General features: G+C 34.8%; 1 protein-coding gene across 3 annotated transcripts in view; it reads right to left on the bottom strand.

Moving 5' to 3' along the window:
• GNAL (G protein subunit alpha L) overlaps positions 1–23769 on the bottom strand; it is a 116807-nt gene that overhangs the window by 25285 nt on the left and 67753 nt on the right. For all 3 annotated transcript variants that reach the window (XM_034429432.3, XM_034429433.3, XM_034429431.2), the window contains exon 5: positions 10719–10816. In XM_034429432.3, coding sequence (XP_034285323.2) covers positions 10719–10816 — 98 coding nt within the window. The remainder of the gene's footprint in view (positions 1–10718; positions 10817–23769) is intronic.

Here is a 23769-nt window from a genome sequence, read left to right on the forward strand (position 1 = left end):
ATACAGTAGTTTATACACTGCTCAAACAACTAAAGGGAACACAAAACTACTGTATGTAACAAACAAAGTATTTAATAAGGCTATTTCATTCATTCAGATCTCGGATGTCTTCTGCTTGTGTTCCCTTTATTTTTTTGAGCAGTGTATTATACTAGTAAAATTATACAAATACAGAATAAATACATTAAAAATTAAAAAATGCAGAAAAAGAAAGAAAACTTCCATCTTTATCCCCAGAAAGTATAATCAACACTAAGAACTTACCACTATCTCTTAAAATAAAACTAAACATCTCTTCATTCAATATCTCATCCCAGTTCTATAAATTCATCTCTACAATCTTATTTCTCCCTATTAAACAGCAAATTTTCAGTACGGATTATCAGAAATAAAAACATAAGTATTACAACTAATATAAACAAAAACCTTCAAGTAATTTCCAAAATACTAAATAACTATCACAAAAGGGACATCCTGTGCCAAGATGACATTTTGTGTGTGTGTGTGTGTGTGTGTGTGTGTGTGTGTGTGTGTGTGTGTGTGTATGTATGCACATATACAAATAAACATACATACATACAAATATAAAGATGGGGCAAACAAATTTAATAATACTGTTAATATTAAAAAAGTAGAATGAAATGTATTTTTGGTTACTGATATTATAATCTATCTTTAGATTCATAAGTATCTTTAGCCAAGTTGCCTAGGAAATACAGCAGACACTTTTTTTGACAAGCTATCTCTAAATGTTGTCTTATGTAGACAGACAACTCAGAAGTATTGATTTTGATGCACACTTGTTTTATTCAATAACAATATAGAATTTATGTTCAAAAATAAAATAAATGGTTACATTATGTGGAATAAAGTAGTAAATTAGAGTACTAGAGTAGAATAGTAAATTATTTTGTTCTAAAATGATCACACTGAATTCAACATGAATACTCTTGATTCTGAAATTATATACATCTCAGCAACTTTTTTACATTCAAGAAATTTTAAAAAGAACTATTAAACAACTACTTCTTTGGCAGCTGTTGTTATATACACCAAAACGTTCAAATGCTAGTAAATACATCAAATATATCTTCAGATTCTTCAGATTATTTTAAAAGGAAGTTCTCAGCAGAACTATGTCTTGCAGTGACTATATCCTTTCTTATGAAACTCATTACATAATAATATGAAGGATTTGGTAAGGGCTAGATGTTTCTTAGTTTTCTATGTTTTCCCTCTTCCTTGTTCTACTTTTTTTAGACTGAATGCAAATGGATTGCAAAATGTTAACTGCTTGATTGCTTTCGAAGAATAATGTTGTGTAAACGAAAAAGCAAACCCCAAAGCACTTTTTCTGCCACCAGCTAGGACAAAACAGGCTTCAATGGGGCAGGAAAACTGAAGTTTCTGAGCTATTGTCTAGAACATCACATAGTTAAAGCTGGACCACCTTTCTTGACAAATTAGAATGAAGTACATCAGTAGTTTCTTCAATATCTCAGAGAAATTTGACAATCCTCCAAAAATGGAGATAAATCCATCAATTTCCAGCACTTTTAAATGTGCTATATTAATGACAATTTTTACTCAATTAGTTTGAAGCTTGGCACAATTGTAGATTTTGTTTATATATAAATCATAGACGACAATGTACAGCTCAAGAACAGTAATTTTTATAAGCAACACCCTGTTTTAAGTGGCAGATCTTTTTTTAAAAAAATTTACCTTGCCTCTAGAAAAACTCTTAAAATATCTGCTTAAAATGCTGTGCATCTTTTGTTAACTGCCTTTTCAATAAGACTGAAACAGCCTGCAGAGGGCAGAGAATACTGCATGCGCTATAATAGATGACATAATCTGTGGGCAAATGATTCTAATCATTCAGTATTCCAAACATTTCACATGGAGTGGCAAGGTTAATAGAGGCCTTAAAGGGATTTTTCTTTCCAACAAAATCAATCTGTTTTAGTTGAAACTTTTTTTTGTTTCAAACCGATGTATGCAAGTGACCCAAAGTTTATATATTTCATAAGTTTTGTTCCATGAATTGAGAAAATACCATCATTTTGAAATTCGGTCATTAAAATTTAATATTTAAATAGTCTAGAGATACAAATCTCAGGGTACATAGCCTTGACTTTTGAAATTGATGTCATTTGTATTACTTGATTACAGATGGCAGGTACTATCTACAAACCTATGTAGCTATTTATTTAGAAATGTGGGGACACCCAGAACTTGTGGAATCTCTGCTGAAAGAAAATCTGTATTAAAAACAATTTTCAATTGTTGAAAAAAAAGGAAAAGATGGACTATGCAAAGGACATAAGGAAATAGTGAAAACTATTTAAGGCAACTTCAGACAGGATTATTTTCCTATTACATACATTTTTAATTTTTTTAGAAGACATCAACCTCCTCACATGAATGTCTGTTAAATCTGCCCATTATTTGTTTCATGCAAAAGTTGCAGTGCCCCCCCCCCCGAAATATGCTGTTGATCATCATACCCAGGCATGATATTCCCAGTACATGATTTTCAGAGCCTTTTCTCAGTTCCCATTGGTGCTACTTACTGCACCAAAATTCCCAGCCTGTTAAATCATAATTTGAATGCTTTGAACCTCTCTCTCTCTCTCCCCCCCACCTCATTTTCCTCTTGATATATGGCCACATCTACAAGGACAGCCCCCAATTTTGTAACAAGGAAAGCCTGTTTTTTCTGGACTTACTGCAGAGGTACTGAAGTACAGGTAGTTCTGGATGAATGACTACTCATTCAGCAACTGTTTGAAGTTAGGATCGTGCTGAATGAAGGGAACTTATGATGGATCCTTGTAGTAGTCGTGGCATTGCAGCATCCCTGGAGGCACGTGATCACGATTTGGGTGCCTGCTGACCAGCTTGCAATTATGATGGTTGCAATGTCCTATGATAACATGATTACTTTTTGTGACCTTCACTGCTGGTTTTTGTCAAGAAAAGTCAATGGGAACTGGATGGCACTGGAACTGCTGCAAATGATGTTGTACTGGGGCGCAGTCACATAATGTTACATTTTGCAACCACATGTGCTTAGTGACAGAATTGCCAATTCCAATTATCATTAAGTGAAGACAGCTTGTAGTCTTCCCCCAACCAGAGGAAATGAGTGTTCAATGTGTTGGACTACAAATTGTATAATTCCCAGTCAATAGTGAGGCTACTAAATTTGGGGAAAGTGTTCTAGGCAGCTTCTTCTCCCCTGTATTTTTCTTGCTTATAATTTGAACAAAATAGGAACATGATGCATGTGCTTGGATCATGTAGGGAGATAGTGCTGAGACATCTGAAAGACCAGTTTAAGAGCAGCCATGAAGGCAGTCATAAATTTTTATTCATAGATAGATATAAACATCAGACTTAGAAATGCCAGTTGGTTGACATTATCCTATTTACCTGGTAGAAAGATGAGGATTTTCTTCCAATAATTACTGTTGAAAAGGAACAAATGGCTGCAAACAACTATAGCACAGATGCTTTTGAAAATAAGCATCTAAGAATGCTATTAGCTGTTGCCGTCCAATTTATGGGATGACTAATCCCTATTGCTTCCATGGTTAAATTCAACTATTTTGTAATACCTAAACATAACTTTTGTCTCTTTTCTTCCCTTCCCCTAATTTTTTCCAAGCTTAAATTGCTTTCCTTATTTACTACTCCTCTCATATTACTTTAAACCCCAATCCTTAGCTTGTTTTTTTCTTTTTATACTGGCTGTTTCTGCTCAAAGCAGTATGCAAGCGTGTGCATTTCTAAAGGGAAAGGGGGCATATACATGAGAGAGAAAATGTGTGATATATGCAAATGGGAGGCAATTTTTATTAAATCAGTACCTTATTCTGTAGGCAACTGAATTTAATTACAGGTGGTCTTTGACTTATGCCCATTTAATTTTTGACTTATGCCATTTAATTTTTAATAATATTAGGGGCCAAATTATTTAATATGTTTTTAAACTGTTTTTTAAATTTTATGGATATATGTGTTTTATTGTTGGCTGTGCACCACCCTGAATCCCTCGGGAGAAGGGCGGCATAAAAATTTAAATAAATAAATAAATAAATAAATAAATAAATAAATAAATAAATAAATAAAATGACAACCATAAAGAGAGGTATCAAATGACTTGATTTTATGTCTTTTGAGGCATTTGTTCAGCTAATTACCATGGTTGTTAAGTGAATCAAGATGTCTTAGAAGACAGCCCCATGTAGAGTTCATTATGAGATGACTAGGGCATGAGTGACTGTCTGAAGGGCCTCTCTCTTGTTGAGAAAAATGCACAGTTGTGCAAAGGCTCTCCAGGCCATGGCTACCTCCTGTTCTTTGAGCAGTATCTGCAAGTCCAGGAGGATCCCCAAATTCATACAAGTGGTGTGTAGTATTTAGATCCAAAACAATAAAATGTTTTATAGATCTGGCATAGACACTCAGTTAGCTGCTTCTTAAAGGAGCCATGGTTTTTTTCTGGGTTACCATAGGTAGCTGCCCAGGCTTAGGAAACTTTGGAGTTTAAGATCTTGGTGACACAAGATTGCATTCTGTTGCTACCTCCTTAACCCAATTTTGTATGTTCCTGAATCCTCACAATAATCACATAAGCCCAGGAAAGCATGTGGCTCCTTTAAGAAGCAGCCGGTAGGTATAGTGAGACCAGCTCTGACACATCCTTGGCCACCTCACATTTGAATACTTCATACCTGTACTTCCAACCCTTAAATGGCACATGTGTAGGAGTGTAGGAACTGTTATAACAAGAGCAATGTTTCGTGTCTTTTTATTAGTTATTAGTAGTTATTAGTCAAAAGTATTCTGATTTTAAAGCTATTTAAGCAACGAACATACTTTGCACCAAAATGATTACTGTGTTCAGTTTGTCTTAAAAGGGCTAGAAATCATGTGAGTATAAATAGTAGCCAGACGTATATTTTGATACATATTTATCAGTTGCTTGACATTTCCTAAGTATTAGATAATGTACAAAATATTTACAGACACAAGACCGAAGAATTACCAAACTATAAATTTCCCACAGGCTTGGGTAAATATAGTTTTCAAAAGCTTGCATAAATTTCATTTTTTCCTCAAGACTTAATTCTTAGCATTAATATAAGGAACTGGATAACTGACCTGAATTTTATTTCTTGACATATAGTTAGAAGTAAGAGGAAAAAAAGAAAGGGAAAAAAGGGAATTATGGGAGTGTAACAAATAGAAGATATTTATGGAGTTTTCTGATAAAAAAATAGTTTTGAAGGAATGTAATTAAGACCTCATCCAGAAGATCAAATTATGCTGATAAGAAGTGAAATGTGTCATTGATAAGCAGTCTAGATTTTGAGGAAAGTTAGTTTTCTTAACTGTATTTACTGTATTTGTGTGAAAGGAAGATGAGGGTTTGTTTTTAAAATATTTTAACTTAGAAATGGGAAAATCTTAGATTTATTAAGGACAAGGTAATATAGATTTGTTTTGGTAGAAACTGTCTTCATTCAGGGTTGTCTTCCTGCCAGGTAAATACAGTAGTATATGAACCATATTTTAGTCAAAGAGATATTTTTGGCTTCCAAGTCAAATCATTAACCCTTGTCCTAGTGCAAACAATATTAAGATTTATATCTGCAGTACTGCCACATAAAAAACAAATTTAGCAGACTCCCACGGTATTAAGTTTAAAATACATATCTGTTCACATGGAATATTCTGGTTTTCTGATGTTCCTACTGCAAAAATTTCTGGCATATGTTCACATGCAAGGAAAGAAAAAAAAAGTCCCTGTTTGTAATACTAGAAGGTAAACATTAGTTCGTGCTAGTTGATGCAATGCAGCTGATTATGGCACAAAAGCAGGAATCATTAAAGATATCTCTAATATACATTTAAACACATTTTCTCTCTGTCTCTCTTCTGAAACGATTCTTAAATTGTTTGATTCTTATCTGCTATATTCAGAATGCATATAAAAATAGGACCAACTTTGTATTATTGTAATACATTGAATGCTATAAAATTAAACTATTTGAGGGTTTTAATGCAGTTGCTATGCAGACTAGCCCTTCTGCTGCAGGGCGTAAGGACTGGTTTTCTTTACTTCCCATCCCAGCAGCAGGAAGGGGTATTGCAAGGAACAGGAGATCTCTGCATGTCTCACAACTTTTTTCCTCTACCTTGTTTCTGCACAATTCAAAAGTACAAGTAACTTATACCGTACTTAAAGTGAGGAGTAAATAAGAAAGCAGGACCCATAAACCAGCTTCCCTTTTCCTGCAGTGCCTCTTTCTGTGGCTTGAACTGAATGGAAATGGGAAGGATATAGGATATTAAAGTTGGTAGAAAGCCTTTATAGCATCTAGTTTTCAGATACTGGAAATACTATCTAGCTGTTTAAGGGTGGAACTGGAACAAATTCAAAAGTGGAAGGTAAAAGATGAAGAGGATGGACAGCAGCAAGGTGATTCAATTGCAGGATGGCAACCAACCAACCAACCATTTAATAATTAAACAATGAAGCAATTTATGAATTTCTATGTATAATGAGTTTAATTTAGTCCATATATTCATTTTGCTATTTTTTATTGGTCAATTTAAATACTTAAGGATGCTATGCAAGGTGAATGTTATGTTCAAAATCATACATGCCACTTATTAGTTCTCACCCTATTTATCTCAGAGTTGGGAATATAAAATGGTGTTCAGGAGAACTTGATATATTTGTCCCAAAATTTTTCTAATAAGATTGAAATAGAGATGTACAAACTAATAAGGAGATATTTTCTGTAGCAGCTGTTAAAAACAACAGAGTCCCCTTCCTTGGGAGATCCAGAATTTATCTCTGTCTCGGTACAACTTTGTTTAGAAAATATTTATTTAGCAGGCCTTTTGTTATCAATATTAATGTGGATGTACTGATATGATTTATGAGATTATCTTTTAGCTGAACTGTTGCTTATATAATTTTGTTGTTTTTACAGATTGTGTGATGCTTTCTATTACATTGTTGAAAGTTGCCTTTTAAGGAGTTATCCTTGAAGCGATACAGTATACATAGTGTATCAAATTAAATATAGAGAATAAATATTTCAGGAAAGTTTGAAAGAAAGAGTGGGGACATTTCTGGCTGCCTCGCTAGCCATTCAAACATAGGAAATATTCCAAAGTTTTGTGAGAACAATGGAAAAATTCTCTTTCACCACAGCAGAGTTCCTACTGCCATTAGAACACTCAGATAGGTAAGTGCCTTGCAGCATATCCTGTCTGAAGCTCATGTCAAACTGGGTACATTAGGAAAAAACTTGCTGAGTTTGCAATAGATATGAACAATGATTGGACCAAATGGGCTAAGAAATTGGTAATTATGTCTTCAAACAGGGAATTTTGTTCCCAATAAAATAAATCCATTTTTATGATAAAAATAGGCAAGATCTGGAAGATGTGCAGTGAAATAATTTCTTTAGTTTAGTTGCTGTAAACTGGCATATCTTCAAGGGGCAAATATAAAGATAATATCCCTGGTTTTGGGGCTCAGGATCTAGATTACTATAGTAAATTTGTACAATAGAGTTTTTGCATGTTGCTCTGTCATCTGACTAGAGTAAAAAGAAATGTTCCTTCCAAAAGTAGATCCTTAATCCTAGTCAAGAGTTTTTTTTGCAGAAGGGGAGATCCAATAAGCACAAAGAACCAGTTTGGCCTAACAGTTAAGGTACCAGGCTAGAAATCAGGAAACCATGAGTTCTACTCCTCCCTTAAGCATGAAAAGCCATTTGGGTGACTTTGGATCAGTCATTCTTTGTCAGCCCAGCCTACTTCACAGGGTTGTTGTTGGAGGAAATAGGTCTGGGTTCAGATGAGTTCCTTCTTTCATGAATTCTGCTCAGGTGCAGATTCCCAACAGTGTGACTCACAGAGGCCATTAAGAAATAAAGGTTTCTATACGATTGAGAACAATCTTCTCTTTGTGCAAGGAGAAATATAATTTCAGCAATTCCTCCCTCCTGCTCCAACAAAATCAATCTGTTCTCAAGGGTCCCTGACCCTCAAGGGATCTGCAGAGGAAGGTTCAGGCTAAAATAGTTATGAGATAGAAATTGGAATATAGGACCAAAACACAATCTCTTATTGTTAGATGTATCATTCTGTAGTATAATGTATGGAGACCTTGAGTAATGTGGGAGTGAGATGCTCCTTAGGGAACTCTCAGATAAGAAAGGCAGGAGTCTGCAGTCATTTAACAGTCAGAGAAAGTAACTAACCAAGGACCTACTACCCTAATTGATCAGATAATTAAAAGTGAAGGTGGAAAGTTACCTTCAGACTTCAAATATTCTATTAATATAGCATAAAACAGCAGATTTAGTTGGGTTTCCTGTCTCTGGTTTATCTGGGAGAGTTTACACATTCTTTTGTTGCTTTTTGCCTGAGCACATGTTGCTTAGGAAGAAAAATGAGACAGCTCCAATAGTTGCATATTTGGCTTTCTTAAAAAGTACCTCTAACTGTAGTTCAAATGTTATTATTCCACTTCTGGGTATACAATCCAGCACTAATCATCAGTTTCTAGGCAGAATGTAGTGGTCATACAATCCTGCAAATACACCCTATTTTATGCAAATTATTTTCAGATTGCAAAAGTAATCCAGCAACAGCATTGATAAAGAAATAAAAGGAGCTAACCCCTCTTTAAAATTCAATCATCTAAAAGTCAAACTCTTTTTAGTCAAAAAACCTTGATGGACAAGAGCCTAGCAACTACCTCTACAAATCTAATCAGTAGCCAATGTTGCTTGGTGTACACTTTGGTATTTGAGAGTTCAGCACTAAATCAGTTACATGCAAAAAGAGACTGCTTATTAATGTTTCTCACAGCTCTGTCTTTTAATGCAATGGATAAAGTAATAAAGAGTTTCTAATCACAATTGCAGTGCTTAGGGGTGGAAAAACACTGGATCTTACACTTTGCTTGCAAATGTCATTTAATCTTGTCAAACATAAAGTTACAGGCACATTTTCTTGAAACACAACAAAACAATTTATAAAAAGCCAAGCTTCAAGATTTCTGGATCAATAGTTTTTTAAATAATTTAACAGGCTTCTGGCCTCTTAGCATCTGTACATAGCTTAAAATTTCCATAGATGTTGCTAACTAAGAGATAAGGAAAAATGAATGAATCTTTTGTCCTCTTTCCAAAAAGGAAGAAGATACAAGACCAATGGTGAATGTAAATTCTCAGAATAAGAGATCATTTGTATCAATTAATCTAAATAAGAAAAAAAAGGAAAAAGAAAAGATGTGCCATTTCTAGAGGTATATGCATAGCTGCATTAGGATCAGTGGTGGGTTTCTACCGGTTCACCCCGGTTTGGGCGAACCGGTAGTGGTGGTGGCGGGAGGCTCCGCCCACCTGACTGGACATCATAATGGATGCTCTGCGCATGCGCAGAAGTGCAGCACACGCTCCTGGTTCCGAACCGGTAGCGAAGGTAAGTGGAACCCACTATTGATTAGGATGTATTCCTATTATCCTGGTTTTAGAGCAGTTGATGAATCCTGGGCCTAGAATATCTTTTCTTTTCCCCTGTTGGTTATATTAAACATACAAAATTAAAAAGACAGTTCCTGAAAATTGGTAGAACCAAGCCAAAATAATGTTTTTCACCATTATGCAGGGAAATGGAAAGTTTTAAAATGCTTATATCTTTTTAATATTTTAATCTTTTACATCTATAGATTGTTAAGTGAATAGTTAAGCAACAAATAAGAATAGCCAACATCCTTGGCAACTGTGAGCAATTTGAAATCTCTGGTACTCACAATAGCTATAAATCAGCACAATCCTAATGCACGTAACATTTTAAGAAAGTATAGTATCTTACAGTAGTATTAGCAGTAAGGGATAATATATCTTAAAAAGTATTCATACAGCTAGACAAACAATCCATTATTTAGCCATTACAATTAGACATAAATAAGCATAAACCACTAGTTTATGCTTATTTAAACCACTTCAGATAAATCTTGCAGTAATTAGCAACAACAGAAGTGACGACAATAATATTGTGGAAAATTTATTTTTTAATGAGAAATTTATATTTGTTTTTAATCTCTGCAACAAGAGAAACTAAAACTTCAATAAAGTATTAGTTTAAGGATGTGCATCTTTATGCAACCATGTTATTGTACGTTTTTCGTTATTTTCCTCTCTAAAAGATTTCAGTATATTTTACAGCTTATCTGTTGTATTAGATATTTTCCAGTATTCAATAAAATCAAACTGCCTAATTTTCTTATTTAAAAGGAAATAGCTCCTATATAAATAAAAAATTCAAATCAGCTGAAAGAAAATAAACCAAATCTATTACACTTACATATGCAATCTTATTTAAACTCAAGGACTTTGAACAGTGTTATAACTGAAAACTGAATCTATATTATATAAACAAAAACACATTACAATTTATATACTGCTATATCAGTAATGGTAATTATTAACAAAGGGGGTTAATAGATTTTTTTAGTTAAATGAATGATTCAGACAAAATTACAATGGAAATTATTTTCTTTTGCCTTTCAAGACAGAATCCCAGACACAGGAACACTTTATGCATATTTCCATTGGCTTCCAGTAATAAAACACAGAACATAATTTTAAAAGGATTTTCCTAGAAGTGGTACTTACTATTGTGCACAGTCAATCAGTTGATATTCATTTGATCTCTCAAAGCATGCCTTTACTCCTTCATCATCCCAGAGCTTTTTTGCATGTTCAAAGAATTCCTGAAAATTGGAAATTTAATAATATATTTTATAAAGTATTGAAATAAATCGTTCCACTATTATTAAAACATTTAAGCAGGAAGCTTGATTAGCACTTTGAGACTCTATGCAAACAATCATGTAACATATTTAACACTTCAAAGGAGCCTTCTAAGATATTTGCCTCTCCAAATATTATTTTAACTTTTATTTCAAAAAAGAAAAAAAAATCTATTAAAAGTTACATTAGGTATATATCTATGTTTTAAATAGAGAGATACTGTAAATTGCTGAGATATTACTTTATGAATTTCATGTATATTCTTTAAAATGTAATATACTTGGTGACGATTTTACTAGTTCAATTTGGATAAAGACTGTTTTAATTATAGATTTTATGTATCCCAATTCCCATTTACAATTTAACTTCTCCCTGAGTCATGAATGGGTATTAGAATGTAAGATCCTATTTTAAATGCTGTTGGAAAAGGAAGTGGAAAGGGGAGAAAATAAATGCCCGTTTCAAAAAAATTAAATGTTATTTTCATATACAGTATTATTCATTGGCTCAGAGGGTCCAATATTATTATTATACTATCACTTCCAAAATTACTTTGCTTGCCTCAAAGCATATGAAAGTGAAAATAGAAAGTACATATAGATTTTGCTATTAAAAATACTCTAGAAGACTGAAATTAGTTTTTTATGACATATATTTTTTAAAATGTACAAAAAATGAAAATAGCAGTGAAACATTCTATTCAAAAGAGCTTAATAGTGACAGAATGTCTGGATGACGGTTTATTTTTTACAAATATTATAAAGTTTTGTGTAAAAATACAATCTGCCGTTTTCCAGCACAAAATTCTGCTACAAATGTTAGTTTATACTAATCTTAACTACAATGATCACTGTGTCTTAATGTAAGTTACAGTTCTATTTTCAAATAAGCCTTAATTGAAGTAAACCGTTTCACTGATGATTTGTCCATAAGTATTTAAAATCAGAGTATTTAATTTAAAATTGAATTTTAAAAATACTCTTAAGAAAATCTAAAGTACTTAATTAGTTTACAATATAAACTGTTACATGACGAAGTTATCTTAATTTAATGGAATTTTATTTATTTATTTGATAGTGCTCATCTCAACAGCATGAAGTGACAATTTTAGACCCTTGTTTTTAAAGTCTTTATCATTGCAGTTACATTTCAGGGAATTATTTATTTCCAGTATCAGATTTTAAAAAAAAGTTCTAAAAGTTTGCCACATGCCATGATATATTTGCTTTGAAACTTTAATCCCAAATTCTTACTAACTTAAGTTTAATTCTGCCTATGGAGATTCTCAATCATCCAGGTCATGGTTGTCCCAAAGGTGCTTTTCAAAAGGCAACTGGACTTTCTTGGGTTTTTCCTTGAAGACGTTTCGCTTCTCATCCAAGAAGCTTCTTCAGTTCTGGCTGAATGGTGGGGAATGGAAGGAAAGAAGAAAACAACAAACGAAGCAACGTTGTCATTCCATACGTTGCAGGAATATCTGAAAAGCTCAGGAGGATTTTCAACACAACATATGTACACACTTTAAACCCAAGAATAAGGCAGATGCTTGTCCACTCCAAGGATAAAACACAAACTGAGCAATGTGGTATATGCTGTGCAATGCAGTGAGACATGTGCAGATCTGTGAAACAAAACAACAACTTCACAAATGCATGGCACAACATAGGAGAACAAACCCATCAGGACAAGTTTCAGTAGTCCATCTGCATCTGAAAGACAAAGGCCACTCTTTTGAAGACAGCAAAGTCCACATTCTGGACAGAGAGGACCAGCAGTTTGAAAGAGAGGTCATTAAAATTGATCAGCCCTCTCTCAATAGAGGGGGAGGGATGCAAAACCACTATCTCCTGTTTATAAAGAGGAAATCTGTATTAAAAATGAACAGCCCTCTCTCAACAAAGGGGGAGGGATGTGACATCACTTATCCCCTGTTTAAAATACAGTCCTTTCAGTAGTCCTAAGAGGGTTCCACTCCCATTTGCACTCTGATTCAGTTTAGTTGCCTTTTGAAAAGCACCTTTGGGTTAAGTTTAATTCCCTTAAATTTAATTTTGAATTCTTATGTAATACGACAATAATAAAAAGAGATATAAGCAATTTAAAGGTAAAAAAATCTTGAAAAATACAATATATAAAAAATGACATCAGAATAGAGCCAACATCAGAACAGACTTGTTACAAAATAAAACAAAAAGAATTAAACTGCCTGGGAAATTTAAAGTTAGCTTTTTGTTAAACTTCCTAGAATGTTTGCAAATGAAAATCTATAAATAAAGCATAAGAAATGAAACAAGAAATAAAGGTAGATTTGAAAATTAACACAAGGATGGGTAATATTTTGTTCTCTGAGGTCACACTTAGCATTTATGGAGGGCAACATTCTCAGGAGTGGGATTATAATACAAGGTAGGTAAGGATGTATCACACAGATGGACAATCCAGGAATTATATTTTCCTGAATTTGTAGAGCATCTAAAATAATAAACCTTCAATCAGTTTAGCTACCAGGCACTATGGATGCAAAGAAAGTAAAATGCATCCTTTTTTTATAGCAGAATGCTAGAAACATGGTTTTGAGACCTTCCAAGAAGACATTACCAATTTTAGGGCTTTATAGCAACTACAAAGGACTCTTCCCCATAATTTAGCTTGAAGATAGAACTTTTTTCACCAGCTTATTTTTCAACTCTGTGATCAATGGGACAAGACTGTATACACTTGTCCTCAATCTTAATTTAATAGACAATGGGGGAATGTTTATACATTCAATACAAATATCTTTTATATTTGAATTTACATAGATGTAATTTGTATAATTACATAATTTATCTTTTATGCCATCTATGTAAATTTATTTATACAAATTATGTAAACTGACACCAAAGACCTATAAACGTCAATTATGTAATTATGAAAATGAACTAGTATGAAATCACAAAGTTATAAATTACATACTGTAACAAGTTGGTTTTTGACCAAATAAAGTTTGATGATGATAAATTATGTAAACTAACTACATGAAATGCACTTTGTGTGTTTTTTTTTGAGGTGTACCTATAAATCTAAGCACAGAAGAAAAATTATTGAGAAAAATAGTAAAGTTGAAAGTTAAAGGCCTACACACGAAAATAAGAAACTTATTAAGGGAACAGAGACAGTAATTGCTTTAAAACTGGTTATAAAATGAGAATTAAATAAATATATTAGATGAAGAACATAAAAATGCATTGATTCCACCATGTACTCTAGCAGTTGATGTGAGAAAAGGTAAAAAAAAGGTGTCCCTGCAGGTTTTACCCCACTAGTTGTGACCTACTTTAGGGTTAGGGTAATAATATCTACGATCATATTATCATTAATATTATATAATTTATATATTACATTTTATAAATCTTATACATTAATTTTACTCCTATTCTCAAGCCAGGTATACCATCTGTTCCAAATTTGATAGTACTCAGATTCTTCTCTCTCTTTCAATTCCATAGACAGCCTATCCATTTCTGCACACTCATATATTTTTCTTATTATCATTGGTTCTGAAGGGATATCAGCCTGTTTCCAATTCTTCGCAAAAATGATTCTGGTTGCCATTAATATGTGTAATATTATACATTGAGATTTTTTACTCATTTTCCAATCTAAGATGCCCAAAAGAAATAATTCTGGCTTCAATTCAATTTTTTGTTCAGTTATTTCTTCCAACCATTTTCTTATTTTATGCCAATATTCCCTGGCCTTGGGACAAGTCCACCACATGTAGTAGAAAGTTCCCTGTTTATAGCCACACTATAACAATCGGGTGAACAATTTGAAAACATCTTGACCAATCTGGCTGGTAGTAAATGCCAACAGTAGAACATTTTATAGAGGTTCTCCTTGTAGGCAGCTGACATGGTTAATTTATAGTTTTTCTCCCATAATTTATCCCAATGGTCTAATTCAATACTGTATCCGAAATTTCTAGCCCAACTTATCATCATCTCCTTCACATTTTCTTCTTCCGTTTATTATTTATTTATTTATTTATTTATTTATTTATTTATTTATTTATTTATTTATTTTTATTTATTTATTTATTTATTTATTTAGTTAGTTAGTTAGTTAGTTAGTTAGTTAGTTAGTTAGTAAGTAAGTAAGTAAGTAAGTAAGTAAGTAAGTATACCGCCCTTCTCCAACAGGACTCAGGGCAGTGAACAGCCATGGTAAAACATAACATATAAAATTTAAAAGCAATTTAAAAACATTAAATAATTTGGCTATCCAATTAAAACAATCCGGGTTAAAACCAATTACAAATTAAAATCGAAGGGATGGGATCAAGCCAGCCCGGCTAGGTGAAAAAGATGTGTTTTCAGGGCCTGACGAAAAGTCCAGAGGTCTGGTATCGTGCGTATCTCTGGGGGCAGGTTGTTCCAGAGGGCAGGTGCCGCCACAGAGAAGGCTCTCCCCCTGGGGGTCGCCAGCCGACATTGTCTGGCCAAAGGCACCCTGAGGAGTCCCTCTCTGTGGGAGCATACTGGCCGGTGGGAGGCTATTGGCGGCAGAAGGCGGTTTCGTAAATACCCCGGCCCTAAGCCATGGAGCGCTTTAAAGGTAGTCACCAACACCTTGAAGCGCACCCTGAAGACCACAGGAAGCCAGTGCAGCTCGTGCAGGAGAGGTGTTACATGGGAGCGCCCCGTCGCTCCCATAATCCCCTGCGTGGCTGCATTCTGGACCAACTGGAGCCTCCGGATGCACCCCATGTAGAGAGCATTGCAGTAGTCCAGACGGGAAGTGACGAGTGCTTGAGTGACCGTGCGTAGGGAGTCCCGATCTAGAAAGGGACGGAACTGGCGTATCAGGCGGACCTGATAAAAAGCCCCCCTGGCCACGGCCGTCATATGCTCTTCTAAAGACAGCCGTGTATCCAGGAGGACGCCCAAGTTGCGAACCCTTTCCGTGGGGGCCGATGATTTACCCCCAATAACCAGCGATGGCACCAGCTGGCTATATCGGGACGCCGGAAACCACAGCCACTCGGTCTTGGAAGGGTTGAGTCGGAGCCTGTTTCTCCCCATCCAGGCCTGCACGGCCTCCAGGCACCGGGACATCACTTCAAGGGCATCGATGGGGTGGCCTGGGGGGGAGATGTACAGCTGAGTATCATCAGCGTACTGATGGAACTCCACCCCAAAGCCACGGATGATCTCACCCAGCGGCTTCACATAAATGTTGAACAGAAGGGGTGACAGGACCGACCCTTGTGGCACCCCACAGACAAGGCGCCTCGGGGTTGACTGCTGCCCCCTGCCAACACAGATTGCGACCGGTCAGAGAGGTGGGAGGAGAACCACCGCAAAACGGTGCCCCCCACTCCCAACCCCTCCAACCGGCACAACATGATACCATGGTCGATGGTATCAAAAGCCGCTGAGAGATCTAACAGGACCAGGAAAGAGGAGCAACCCCTATCCCGAGCCCTCCAGAGATCATCCACCAACGCGACCAATGCTGTTTCCGTGCTGTGCCCAGGCGTGAAACCGGACTGGAGCGGATCTAGACAGACAGCTTCATCCAGATACTGTGGAAGCTGCCGCGCCACCACACTCTCAACAACCTTCGCAATAAAACGAAGGTTGGAGACTGGACGATAATTAGCCAAAACAGCCGGATCCAGAGAGGGCTTCTTCAGGAGGGGCCTCACCACCGCCTCTTTCAAGGCGGCCGGCAGGACACCCTCGCTCAAGGAAGTGTTAATAATCCTCTGGAGCCAGCCTCGTGTAACCTCCCGGGAAGCCAGCACCAACCAGGAGAGACACGGGTCCAATAAACATGTGGTCGCATTCAGCCGTCCCAGAATCCTGTCCACGTCCTCAGGAGCCACAGGATCAAACTCCTCCCAGCTAACACTCTCAAGACCTGCCTCAGTCATCCCGTCTGGACTTACCCAGTCAGAGGCCAGGCGTTCCCGAATCAGAGCGATCTTGTCATGCAGATACTGCACAAAATCCTCAGCTCGATTTTAAATCTTAGTAAGAAAGTATACATTTTGGTGATCATTTTACCCCCTGTTCTTAATAGTATTTTGTCAAGTTCCAATTGTTCTCCATAAATGCCATATTGTTCCCGATCCTTTTTATATCTTGTTCTAATTTGAAGATATGGCCACCAGTCAATCTTTATTCCTTGATTCTTTAAATCCTGATCTGATTTTAAATTTCGTTGTTCATCTAATAGTTCCAAATACCTCACCACCTTATTTAAGTCTAATACATTTGGATAAATTATCACCTCCATTGTTGACATACAAATTAGAACTTTCATATAATGATTTTTCCTAATTTTTCCCCAGATGTTTAACAAAGCATTTCTCACTAGGTGTCTGAAAATATACATGGGTTTTGTTTTTCCCTTCCCACAAAAATGTGTGCCAGCTGAGTTGGAGATTGTGGCCTTCTAATGTTAATACCCTTTTATTCAGTTGGATCCAATCTTTAAGCCATGTCACGGCCGCTGCTTGGTAGTATAATTCCCAGTCAGGGAAACCAAAACCTCCTTTACATCCAGAATCCTGTAAAAGTTTGAGCTCTATTCGGGATTTTTTCCCCAACCAAATAAATTTTGCTATTAATTGTTCAAATAAATTTCCCCCTAATTTTATTGGTATTGTTTGGAAGAAATTCAAAAATTTAGGTAATATATTCATTTTTATAGTCACAATTCTGCCAATTAAAAATATTTGTAATTTTGCCCAATTATCTAGATCTTTTTGTATCTGTTGTATCAATTTATCGTAATTATCCTCTTTTATCAAAGAGCATTTCGCTGTTAACCAAATTCCCAAATATTTCACTTTTTTGACAATTTGAATCCCCAATTTCTCTTCTAATTCCTCATTTTGCTTATTACTAAGGTTCTTCATTAGTATTTTAGTTTTTTCCTTATTTTGAGCCCTGCCACTTTACCGAATTCTTCAATTTCCTGTACTAATATAGTTCCCGTCTCTAAAGGTTCTTCTATAATAAAAGCCAAATCATCCGCAAAGGCTTGTACTTTGTATTCCTCCTGTTTAATTTTCAGTCCTTTTATTTTCCAGTTTTGCCTAATTTGTATTAATAGTGTTTCCAATGATAATATAACTAGAAGGAGGGATAGGGGACACCACTGTCTCACCCCTTTGGTTATACTAATATCCTCGGTTATTTCCCCATTTATTATTATTTTTTCCGATTGGTTGGAATATATCGCCCTAATCATTCCCATAAATTTTCCCCCAAAATTCATAATTTTTAATTGATTAATAAGAAAGTTCCAATTTAAATTATCAAAGGCTTTTTGAGCATCTACGAATATCAGCTTGCTTTTCTGGATGAGCCTCATAAAATTCCAGTGTATTCATTACAATCCGTGTATTATTTCTTATATATCTATTGGGCAAAAACCCATTTTGATCAGAATGAATAATTTCGTTTAATATATTTTTAACTCTTTCGGCCATTATTGTCATAAATATTTTGTAGTCAGAATTCAACAGTGAGATTGGCCTATAGTTTTTAATTTGCTGCGTATCTGTATTATCTTTTGGAGTAAGTGTTATCAATGCCTCAGTCCAAGTCTTTGGTAATTCTGCCTGTTCTAATGTTTCATTGTTTATGTCCAATAATAATATCTCTAGTGGTTTTAGTATTTCTTTATAGAACTGTGCGGGAATTTTATCTGGTCCCGGGGTTTTATTGTTTTATCTTCATCTCTGTCATAGTAATTTTATCGTTTAACATTTCTTTTATTACATCCGGTAATATAGGGAGGCTCCTCAATTTAAATACTGTTTGATATCTTCTTCCTCTATCTTCTCCTGACTATACAACATTTCAAAGAATTTTTGGGCAATATTCTTTTGCTCTTCTATCTGGTGATGAGTATTCTCCTCTTCATCCTGTGGTTATATTATTAACTTTTTTTCTTTTTCCTTCTTCAGTTTATAAGCCAACCATCTTTCTGGTTAATTGGCATGTTCAAAAAAAAATCGTCTTATCAATCTAAGTTTTTGGGCCATTTCTTCTTGAGAAATCAAATTTATTTTGTGTTTAATCAGCTCTTTTTCTCCACTAATTTTCTCATTTGGGGATTCCTGCATTTTAAGTTCCAATTCTTCCAGTTTCTTCTGTAACTCTATTTGTTGTTTCTTTTTTTCTTTATTCCTTCTTGCCACATAGCCTATTGTTAGGTCTCTAATATAAGCTTTAGTTGTATCCCAGAGATTCTGTAACGTGTGTTCATTTATGTTTATGTTTTCCATTAAAAAGAAGTCCAATTCTTTTTCTATCCATACTTTTTTTCTTTTAACACCCTCTGATTCATGGTCCACCTCCCTCTCTTTTTTACTCTTCCCTTCCATTTTACTATTAATGGATTATGGTCCGCCCATGTGTTTGGTGTTATCTTTACCATCCATACCATATCTATCCTGGACCATGAATTTTGCGGGTTAGAAAAGAAAGTATATTGTCTTTTTTGTGGATTTAATTCTCTTCAAATGTCCTTTAAATTCAGCTCTTGCATTATATCAAAGAACATATTCAGTAGTATTTTCCTGTTCTTATTTTTTTTACCAGTTGTGTAATCTTTTTTGGAATCTACCACCGCATTAAAATCTCCTAATAGACAAATATTCTCTGGTACTAATTCTACTATTTTCCCATGCAATTTATGATAATATTCCCTCTGATTAGTGTTTGGTGCGTAAACAACTGCCAATAATATTTGCTTTTGCCTTATTGTTCCTTCAGTTAAAAGTGTTCTTCCTTCATTGTCTGTGTATATCTGCCTCGGCTTTAGCTAATCTTTTATGTATTCTGCTATGCCCCTTCTTTTTTTTTGATGCAAGAGCCAAATGGACTTTCCCTATTTTAGGAGATTCTAAGATGTTACCTTGCTGTTTTTTAATGTGGACTTCTTGTAAACATGCGATGTCCATATTTTGCTTTTGGAGTTTAGAGAGTATTTGCTTTCTTTTAGCCTGAGAGTTTAAACCATTTATATTAACTGATATTAATTTAATTTCTTCTTCCATATTATCATTTATTGATAGTCCTTAATCCTCTCCTTGGTCTTATCCCTTATTGTGTCCTCGTTCTCATCCCCTCTCTTTCCTGTTGTTCTTTTTCAGTCCTCTCTCTTACTTCTTTGTCCAACTCCTTTTCTTCCAGATGTTTTTCTTCCTAGTTTTTACCCCCTATCTCTTCTCTGCTCTCCTGTTCCTCATCTATTGCTATACATTGTTCGTAAAATTCTTGGGCTTTGTCTAGTGTATCGATTCTTTACTCCTAAATCTCACTATTTCACTGCAACTTCTCCGTTCTCTATCCAAGATGTCAGCTTCCCTCTAATTTGCACAGTCACTGTCACTTCTCTTCACTCCCAAAACCTTAACGTCTCTGTCTGAATCAGAAAAAAATAAACTTTTTTATGCTTATTCCTTTCCTGGCCACTCACTGCAAACTCTAGTCACTTGAAATCAATAGCCACAAGTTCAATCTCAATGGTTAATCTGGTTGTACAGTTTTCCAGCACGGCTCCCGCTTGAATCGTCAGATTGCACCCTCTTCTCCTTCTGCAGTGTTTACTAATTCTATCTTCTCAGGATTCCGCCATCATGTCTCCAGACCCGACCATTACAGCCGGTCTCTTTTGTGTCAAATTTCACAGGTTCCTCCTGCTGCAGTGGGGGATTGCTCTTCTCCCCATCACCCTGGAGTATCCCCTCTATATTGCCGACCCTTCCAGGATCTGATTACAGGCCTTCAGATGCGAAAATTCAGACAGAAGAAACGGAGCCCCATTTTCCTGACGTCACCCCAGAAGTCTCCAAGCTGTAGACTTTTAATCGTCTAATACTCAGTGTCCTAAGCACCTAACCACTGTGTCCTTTGTTGCTGTGAGAAGAATGGGTAAAATAAGGAAGCACAACATGAGAGTTCCTGAACACTGTTATCAAAAGTCTTGGGGTGGAACTATTCCCAATTTGTCACAAAATTATCACTTTTAACGTGTCCTAAAGGGAAAAAAAATTCACTGGAATGGATGGAAATATATACTGAAAGCACAATACTGCATGAAAAACTGAAAAGATTATGTTCAGAAGTAGGCTTGAGCAAAAAGCTTTTACTTCTAGGAAGGATATCAATACTTAATGCAGGTAAAAATATTCAGAAGAATGTCCCAACAAAAACTATATAAATGGGTGATCACACAGGTTTATAGGGAGAGAGGGGAAACCTTCAATATTTGAAAATCAATATAATATGATCAGTGTGACAAAAAAAACAGTATTAGAATCAAAGAATTTTGATTCTAGAAATGCTTTTATTTTTTACTTTTTAAAACTCATGAAGATTCATCAGGAAAGATGCATGTTGTCTATTTTTTATTCAGAAATATACACTTCTGAAGTCAACAGGATAACATTTTATGATCACGCTGGAAATCACTTAATCCAACAACCTTGCCAGTACAGGAAATCCATTACTGGGCAAGAGTTGATAGGTAACCACCTAGCTTCTACTTAAAAACCTCTAATCACTGTTTACTTCCTTTAAAAAAATTCTGTTCCACTACTGAACAGCTCATAACCTCGGGAAATTCTTCCTAGTGATTAGTCTTAAATCTTTTTCTTCTTCTTATAACATGAAGTCATTTGTTCCATCATTTATGAGACAACCATTCAAATGTTTGGAAACAGCTCTTTAATTGATTCAGATAAGCTTAAATTCATGCAACAAACTATCTCAAATCATGTACACAACTGCAACCCTCTACTATTTATTATAACTATGGACTAAGAGGTTTGATAAATATAGTGGAGGAAATGGAACCATGAATTTTCCTAATATAGACTTGCTGGAAAATATATTTTAGTACTGCCACTAAACTTTTTCAATCTCAAGTAGAATCCTTGAGTAATGAATATAGTCAGGAATTTTGTAAGAAGTGATGAAGTTATAAATATCTCTAGTACAGCTCCTACTCATAACTAGGACCAAATTGGTTCAAAATTTAAAAAAATGACACATGAAATATACTCTCATCAATAATTTAAGAAATTACCCTAAAGTTCAATTTTGCAGAATTTTTGAATGCACTTTGTCAAATCTGTGTTTTGAACCTGTCTTTCTAATCCTCTCTAGGGTTTTCTTTAGCAGTCTATTTTTGGCTATACAGTATCATATTCTGCTCTCTGACTGGAAAATTGATTAAGCTAGTATCTTTGTATGACTGTTTGCACCAGCTTTCTAAAACAAACAGCATTACATGCAATTCACAGGAATTAACTTTTTGTTTATTTAAAAGTGCCATAATCCAAAACAAACAGATTGTTGTTATTCCTGTAGGAGTTTCTCTCTCTTGCTCTGGTATTAATGGTGAGGAAATAAATGTAGAAACTTACTTTAAAAATCAGCAGAACTTATTTTAATAATTATGAAATAATTTCAAATGTAACTATCACTGACAGTTTGAAGAAAAATGGAATCATACAAGTATTTTGTGTTTTTACTTCAATTTTTGCTTTGGTAGCTATTTAGCTGAGAATAGCTTGAAATAAAAAAAACTACTTTAACTTTTCAAGTTCATTCAATTGTTTCAAACATCTGCAGTATTAATGTGGACAGGAATTTGACTAAATTATATGATAATATGAACAGAATGGAATGAACATTAAAACAGGATCTAACATAATACTCTTATCAATTTAGGCATTCTCATCAGAAAAATACATAATCATTCTAAATGTTAATGCTATCTCTCAAGATTATTTGCTTAACACAACGTTAAACATAATTTAAAATAAAAATTTGTACACCTAGAGCTCAAATAAACAACCTTAGTCCCATGATAATCACATTTTGTTGAGGAGACTGAATATACCCTTATGGCTCTAACACTTGCATCTCTCCATGCTGTGTACATGGATTTGTTCAAAGAAGGAGATCATTTTGCTATGGGGACACAGTAGCTTGTTGTGCTAAACTAGCAACAAAGACAAACAAAGAGGACTCTAATACACAAATAAATCTCTCACAAGGGCAGAGTCTCTCTCTCTCTCCTCTCTCTTCTCTCTCTCTCCAACTTACAACAAAACCTTCATTAGCACAAAGCCTAAGGCATAACAGTCATTAAAATCCATTTAGGAATAGCCAACTTAGCAGCCATGGGACATGCTTAGTATTATGTTCAAAGTCTCACTGTACACCTGCTTTAGTGTACACTTAATTAAGACAGTGACCCTTGGGAGAAAATAATCTTGGTCACCGGCAAGGTATTTTTTTTACTATAATTTCTAGGTATGCAGTAATCATCCAATTACTTTGCTAATTACTAAGGGTTATTTTCTTTCATAGGAGCATTTCTTTTCCTTATTTTCAAAAAAAAGGGAAATATTTTTCCAATTTCATTTGATTATTCATCATTGATTTTGGGGACCTAATTCTAATTGTACCTTTTATTAGCAGAAAACATTGTTTGATATAGAAAATTGGTAAACCATTTCCTTCTCTTTCAGATATATTCCACAGCTCCTAGACAGTTGTATGATGTAATCTTTTACAAAGTTAACAGAATATTTTTCTACACCATGATACCAAGTGCTCACTAAAACAATTTTCTGTATGCTAAATACATTTTTTGAAACAATACTCAGAACATTTTTGGTAATTTCATTACATTCATCTTAAGATCTTTTACATTCTTTTCCCAACAAGCAGATTTGATTGACACTTCATTTTATTTTTTAGATAAAATACAACTTGCATTCATGTAAAATTATTCACATTGGTGAAGATACTGATGCAAGCCATTTAATATTTGCTTAGTAATATTTAAGAACAACTTTATATACATTTTCAACAATATTTCATACACAATAGCTCAA

This window comes from Pantherophis guttatus, chromosome 3 (genome assembly GCF_059756535.1).
Source record: "Pantherophis guttatus breed Tessera chromosome 3, ASM5975653v1, whole genome shotgun sequence".
NCBI lineage: Eukaryota > Metazoa > Chordata > Lepidosauria > Squamata > Colubridae > Pantherophis > Pantherophis guttatus.